The 8,065-nt window shown below is 36.9% G+C and overlaps 1 protein-coding gene across 3 annotated transcripts in view; it reads right to left on the bottom strand.

The window, feature by feature from the left end:
- Positions 1-997: 997 nt before the first annotated feature.
- LOC113109665 (spermatid perinuclear RNA-binding protein-like) overlaps positions 998-8,065 on the bottom strand; it is an 81,178-nt gene continuing 74,110 nt past the window's right edge. The window contains exon 19 of one of the 3 annotated variants that reach the window (XM_026273378.1): positions 998-5,346. In XM_026273378.1, coding sequence (XP_026129163.1) covers positions 5,252-5,346 — 95 coding nt within the window. In that variant the 3' untranslated portion in view covers positions 998-5,251. Of the gene's footprint in view, positions 5,347-7,137; positions 7,616-8,065 lie in introns of those variants that run through there. The other 2 variants (XM_026273377.1, XM_026273379.1) reach the window with 2 other exon arrangements.

The following is an 8,065-nucleotide window of genomic DNA, read 5'->3' as shown; positions in this document are numbered from 1 at the left end:
AGAAAGCACACAAAGACACAGGACAAAATAAACCACACATCAAAAAGAGTTTAATGTCTTTATATGTTTATTTTTTTTAGAAAAGTTTACACTTTTTAGAGATTTAGCACTTTATTTTAAAAGCATAAATTATGGCAATAAAGTGACGGACAAAGACACGATAGTATTTTCACAACTGATAGTTTGTAATTTGATACCACGGCTAGCAAACATCTACTGCTGTCATGTTCAAGCACTGCTCGCTCACAGAAGTTGTGCACAATCACCATCTCACATTATATTGTTACCCTTTATAATATCTCAAATCTAAATATTTTTTTTGTTTGTTTATATAATTTGTCAAGTTACATAAAAGTTGTGAAATGGCTAACTGAGAATCCCGCTGACTGCTTTCACTCGCAGTCCGACACTAGAGTATTTACAGAATCATGGAAGAGCACACAAGCAAGGATTTGCCATGCTCGTACAAGTTAAAAATAACTAAAAATAGGGATAAGCACCCACAGAAAAAGAAAACACTCACACGCACAAATCACACAAGTATTATAATAATTTTTTTGATAATATAAGTAAATAATTCGTATCAGTATATTTGAATGTGTCTACAAAGATGCAGTTAGCTCTTCTATGAAAGTACATTCTACTACATAAATACATTCCAAACCTAAACATGGCTCTATTGCTGGTTCAGTCTACAGGACCTGCATGAATCAGCTCGAATGACTGCGTCCCCATCTGCCCCGGCTATATGCAGGGAGAGATCGGAGACTTGGAGAAAACATTCACTTCAGCAATTCAATTTGCAAAGCTTGCTTCAAGCTGAAACTGGATCTATATTTCTGTACTTACATTGCAAGCTCGCAAACTGAATTTCCAACTCGAGTCCCACACACAAGTCCCTTTCCTTAACGACAGGATAAGTAGTCCACCTCCTTATTATTTCATAATTAAGACTCATAAAGCAGTCTGCTCGTATTGATAAAGCCCTAACATTATAAATTTAACATCAGCGTTTATTTGTGGGAAAATGTCTCATTAGAACTAAATCTAATGGTCATCATTCTGTTGCAAAGTGAGTCTAAAATAAATTAAAAAATGCCATTAACCCTAGAATCATTTTATTTGCAAAAACACTCCACCACTTACTGGTGCTTCAGGTCACACTCAATCACCATGATTTGTTTGGTCTGAAACCCGACTGTCCTCATATTTTGCCAAAGCACAGAAACTAGGAGTAATTTTTTGTCATTTTTGTGGGAATGTAATATTAAGATTGTGCATTGAACATTTACCTTTAGCAACACTGTGAAGTGAACAGCACATAACAGGCAAATGTATGTTTAAGCCTTTAATCTAGGTTTAAAATATGCGTCACATGACTAAACATGCTTCGTTGTCGGTTTTCACAGTCCACACTACAATGCTAAAACAAGCACTTGGAGAGCATCTTCAAAAGCTCAGTTTTCGCCCCAAAACGTGGAGAAAAAGATGCATCTGGATTCATGTAGAAGATATTAGGGACCTGAACCTGTGACGCTCAGGTGAGCACCTTAGTTTCTAGATGTCTAACTGCTGCCTCCTGGGTCTTACACATTAATCTATGAGTGCTAAAATAGCAGAAGCGGATGTTGTATCTAAAGATATATTTGACATCCACCTGAGTAGAGCTTAGGGAAGTGGTCTACAATCTTGTGCAAGATAGCGAGGCTCCGCCCACAAACTGTGACATAATACATGAGCCTCCAAACTATCGAAAATAAAACAAACTTTTGTTGGCTCCAAGAAAACCAAGCCCGGTTTATTTCAGTCAGATCCGAAGCCTCTCTGGCTCTTTTATTGTAATTTGATTTCAAACGTCACCTCCACACTTAATTTGACAGGAGATGCAGCTGTGCAAATGTCTTCTCTCTACGATAGACCACTGAGATTCAAACACAGCTGATGAGCTCCGCTAGACTTTGATGAGCAGAATTAAAACTTAAACTGAACTAAAATATGAGTCCTCACAACAGATTTATGAAGGCCATCTGGCTGTCGATGGCACCTGGGGAAGCAGGCTGGCATGAAGAGAGACGTACAGTATTTTTAGTTCAGGAGACTATTCTGATGCTTTAAGCAGTGCAGCAAAATAATGCAGCTACGTCTGGTGTTCATTAAGAAACTATATGGCTTTTTACATTTGATTTGAATTAATGAAACATTCCTGTATTATCTTCACTCACTATGAGACATTGCTTTGAAATATGGAATATTTTGCAGCACGTGAGAGAAATCATAACGAGGTAATCTTGGTCAACATGAAATGGCATTTGCAACTCACTTCTGTAAACGTTACATAAATATTGTGTATTTCCAAGTGAAAAACATCAAGAATTAAATGGATTAGAATAATTAGACGAGATGCACTGATAAATTGTTGACATCCGCTAAAAGTCATTGCGAACGCATTTGTTACAGTTAGCTGAAAATATTGTGTGTATATGTGTATATATATATATGCCATGTATGTATGCCAATAAAATGTGTATTAAGAAGGTCAATTTTGATTTCATGTTGACTTCTCACCCATCAAGGGTTTTATGTTCTGCAAACTAATTAAACAAATAATTTTGAAGATTTTGAATCGCTGTTATGTAGAAATTAAAACATTCCCTGCTACACTTTGTAAGCCCTGTGTTTTCCGAACACAATATAACATTAATAGCGTTAACCCCCAGAACTGTGTAATGCTGCTGTGGCATCGTGGAAAGGGGCTTGTGTGTTTGACGATCATTCATAAAAGCTCAAAGAGAAATAAAGGCCATCTAATGTTGTGTCATTGCAGGGTCTTTTGATGTGCTTTTCTCTCTATTGCACTTCCACACAAAACTTACCCATACAAGACTTACCAGCTCTAATTCAAAAGTGACTGAAGTCTCGTCTGGTTGGGGAACAGAAAAATGAATTTATTTTGAAAAATATTCCACTTAAAGAAAATGTCAGGAAATGTAAACTGATACTATTATATAATGCATGTTGTACTATTGCTTTTATTAAACTATCACTGAACTATTACTATTAAACTAGTACTATTCTGTAGTATTTCTGTGATAATGTCCCATCTTTTCCTATTTGAGAGCTACAATATTTCACATTCAAACACAACAGCTAAAATATGACTAAATACATGGGGACACATTCAGTATAGCTGGGTGGTGAAGTATGTCAGTCGTGTCCTATTTTTGTGACATTTTTGGGCCTTTTACATTTGGGCTTCGGTGAGAAATTGTAACATTCCATTGGTTATTGAATGCACAGTAACATCAAAAGTATTTTGACATACAAACATCAATACATTACTAGTGATATTGTTTGAATCATCTATTCTTACATGAGGAGGTAATAAGAAGGACATTTTGATATAAGAATTACTTTCATAACTAGACTATATGCATTTAGAATCAGACTATAGTTATACAATCCTGATGGTATGATGCTTCTTCAAATAGCTTCAAGTCCAAATATAGCACAGCGAAAATAATATCAAGCTTATTTTCAAGACTGCTGTGGTTTATATGCGGGAGTTCTTTTAGTGCTGGTATTAATTAGATAGCCTAAAGTTGCGCTACAACAGACCCACTGAGGAAAAACACAAAGGTAATGCGCGACCAGACGCTGCTGCATCAACAGGCCTGTTTCACAACACACGTGTGCGCGGCGGGAAAACGTATTGCACTTTCACAATGACAGTTTCTGCTAAACTGCAGTTTGAACCAGAAAATAGTGATTTCTGCGTTCCTACACTGCATTTTTTTTTTTATATCAACCAAAAATTATTAAATACTTATTGGGTGCTAGCCACTGAGAATTATTAACTCATCATGAAAATTTTCAAGGATCACATCACATTTGCATCCGAATCTAAATTAACCTACACAGAACTGAGCCTAAACCCAAAGCTAAGTTATAAACTACTTCAATGATCTTGATTCAGGCAGATTTACTGAATAGAAAACTACTTTCAGTGTATAAAGTGTACATTTAATGCAAACTACTGTGTTCAAAGCACATTTTCGGCAAGAAGAGGCACAGCACAGATACTTGCAGCTATGTTTCTGCAATGCAAGCTCATGCTCAATGCGAATGTTGCAACATGTGCACTAAAATAAATATGTCCAATTATGCACCACTTTTGTGTGCATGTGAAACAGGCCTGATAATAATGACAAATGAATGGAAAGGCAAATGAAGGGCCATTTACATGTATGCCATATTAAAGAGAGTCACCTGTGCTTTTGCAGGGGAAATTGATGAGTGACCGGGTCACATTAGCTGCCCCTCATACCGCGATTACGTGTACGAGTATGCACCTCTGTCAACGGGCAGAAAGTGTAAACAAATCTGCCGTCGGATGTGCTTTTGAAAGACCTGTGTGAACGTCTGTGAGGTGCGGATGTAGGCGGCACAGTGGCCAGATGTTTGGAGGATGACCTCTTAACCCAACCAGAACGCCAGACTTTGGTCGACTGAGCAAAAAACAGACGCGAGCACTCGCACAGATCTGCCGAAAAGACACGGCGAAGCTGCTCGAGTCGGAGAGAAGGAAGCATTACTAATCTACTACAGGTAGATTAAGAAAAGGGCTTTCATATTGCATGTTCACAAGAATAATTTACGAGATTAAATTGCTTGGAATATATATATATATATATATATATATGCTCATACTGTATATATAAAACTGGAAGAAAGTTATATCTTAGTATAATGGTTATATATCACTTTGCAATTCTAAAATAATCAATACCAATAATATGTATATGTATATATACTGTATATAAATATACATAAGTACATAGGTATATCTACACATATATATTTATAGTGCCATAGACCATACATATATATGCATGTATTTATAATATAGCCACAAATACACATGTGGTGAATATACAATGAAAATGACTATATTGCAATGCCAAGTTTGAGTAAGACTCAACCGAACATTTCACATCTCAAGTAAGCTTAAAGCCCAAAAGAGTTCAAGTGTATTGCTATATAAGAAGGAACCGAAGTCCCCAGTCGGTTTTCGGGACGAGCAAGTCAAATAGAGTATTGCTTTTGTAAGATTGGTGCGTTTTTGGATCCTTAGGTTGGGTATGGATGGGTTTTGGTGGAGAGTGTATGAAGTTTGGGCTGTTTCTGTGTAGTGGAGACAGCCTGGTCAAGCCTGGAGTGGTACGACAGTTTAGAGCCACACAACCTGATGGTTCTAGAAGTCAGAGAAGAGATCTTGAGGACCCAAGTGAATAAAAAAAGGAGCGATGGTCCGCGGCTGGTAAAAGGGATTGTCAATGAAAAGACCACCTACAGTGAGGACAAGAGCAGAGAGAGCTGCGATTAATGGTGCGGCCCGACAGGAGGCAGCGGTATACACATTCTGATGGCAAGGGGGAAATGGGGTTAGGGTGTGCCACAGGGGTGGATACTAGGGTCTCTGCTCTTTCGGGCTGTACGTGGGGTTTTCATTGCACTGGGAGCGTCTCAGGTTAATAAAAAAGACATCAACAACTTAAGCTGCACAGTTAACTTTCCGACAAAACGGAAAAAAAACTTGGAGCTCATTCGTTTGAGAAAAGGCAGAGGAAATGTAAAACGTATGTGACAACTCTGAGGTTTCCATACAGATGTAGTTAGTACAATAACTCTGACAAATCAGATCTGACATGATTTTGGAGAGAGTATAGTACAATGACAGCGATCGCTACCAAAGAGGAAGGGCCATTGGTTTGGAGTGGACACTTGAGGGATGACCATGACAAATGTGACGGATCCATTAACAATGGATGGGAATATCGTGACCACTCGTCTAACCATGGAGATGGAGTTCCTCTTTGGTAAGCGACGATCATGACCCAGCCATAAGTCAGCACAAGCATCATCCAAATGTTTTATGAACGTGAACTTAAGACCATTTGTAAAAACAGAGAAGGGTACTTGCATCTTCGCCCTCAATATACATTATAATTAATTTGAAGAAGAGTGCGGCATCTATGTAAGGCTTGTAGCTCAAAGGGTCAGGAACAGGGTTATTATAGTTAACTAAAACCGTGTTACTTGAAATAATGTTAACTAAAATAAAATAAAAAGTTATGATGCATTAAAACAACTTAAAATATAACAACAACAGCAACAACAAAAAAAGACAAAACAACAAAAATGACTAAAATAACATAAAAATGAAAATGAAAGTTAATTCAAAATAGAAGTACAAAAAAAAAAACGATACTAAAATAACACTTTTCAGGAATGACCCTGAGCAAAGCAGCGTGGATTTCAATGTGAATCGGCTTGTGCTGGCCTTTGGAGGAGTATGAAATAACATCTCACACACAATAAGACACTCACCAATAAGTAAAAACAAAAAAGGACAAAAAGACATTTCAGTAGCATGTCTCCATGGATCCCTTGTTGCTGCTTTCGATTCTCCGCTGTAAGGCTGTGACTGGAGCTTCCGGTGTGTGTCCATGTGAGGGCCGTGTTTGAGTTATCTGTGTGAGGAGTGCCTTTGTATGGTTCAACTCTACCACTAACTGCTCAGTGGAAGAACAGACATCTAGAGCCGGACTAGTCCAACTTCTGCATTAACTGCCTTATGATAATACTAAAATATATAATAAAACAAACAAACAAACACTAAAATCCAGGTTGAAATCTTAAATGTCCAAAATTTCAAAACAGGCTATGTCTGGAAACATATTTTCCTAAATGATTTAAAAAGGAATGTTCTAGGTTCAATAAATAATACTGATTATCACAGAAGAGAACCGACTTGTCCCACAGCTGGTATCAATTAAAAATAAATTAAAATAAAATAAAAAGTGTGCACAAAAGTCACCACTTATAATTAAAATCTACTGTACTGTGTATTTTTAATACATATATTTGTATATTAAATTTTTAACATTAAAATAAAGATAAAAGTTTCAGAAAGTATAGTTTTAACATTATGACACATGCCTTAAAACTCCTGAAGGTTTCTGAAAGCTAAATGAAATGTACATTTAGAGCTGCTAATACTGCTACAGTAGAATGAATATATATATATATATATATATATATATATATGCTAAATGAGTAAGTAAAGATATACACCAGTCATGAAGATTAAGGTTTATTTGTTAGCAGTAGTATGTATTCGATCTATACATCTTAAACACAGCTCCTGATATCCGTACATAGATTAAGCCGGCTCCCATACTACGAGAAAAGCACAACCACGATAATAAGAGGCTGATATAATTTAAATTCCCAAGAATGAGGTAACAATTCACAGTACAAATCCTTCAAGTTTTCTTTCTGAAGAACATAAAACCTGTATTTGCTTAAAACCAGAAGACAGAAAAAGAACAAAAAATGTGATGATCATCAAATAAAAAGCACTTTACAAATACCCTTATAGCTGTCCCTACATGTGACATGGGTGTGCTATCTGACCTTCCCTTCTCACGTACATTTACGCTGTGCATGTGTGTGTGTGTATAAAGTAGGCTCCTGAGCTAAAAGAAAGAGTAGTGAGGGACGGGGTAGGCGGGCACTTTCATGACGGGCAACAGAAGCATTCTCTTGGGCAAACCTAGAGAGAAAATGAAAAGAGCACTCCACATAAGTCCAGGACAAAATAAAAGACCTGCGGGTGTTTTGTTTAAAATGAAGCTAATGCCAATTCAGTCTCATTGTAGCATGGGGACATGAACCCAAGAGAGCAGAGGAGAGCAGAAGAACAGGAAGAGTGAGGTCAGGTGAAGAGAGAGGGTAGAAATCAAGCATTATTTCAGATAGGAGATGACACACATGTACCTGCTGCCTAATGTCATGTGATATGATATACGCTTACAGCTGACCTTCTGAACTACATGCTATATTCAGTCACCTTATGAACAATGGTTCTGGAGTAGGGCTGAATGATATACTTTAAATTAATTGTATAATAATTTTCTGGAATTCAGTGTACTTATACTGTGATTAATTATTTTATTTTTGTTGAAAATATAAATATTTTACAGAGATACTGTCTCAAAGTCCC

The sequence above is a fragment of the Carassius auratus genome, chromosome 10 (assembly GCF_003368295.1).
Source record: "Carassius auratus strain Wakin chromosome 10, ASM336829v1, whole genome shotgun sequence".
NCBI lineage: Eukaryota > Metazoa > Chordata > Actinopteri > Cypriniformes > Cyprinidae > Carassius > Carassius auratus.
This window is presented reverse-complemented; position numbering and strand designations above follow the sequence as displayed.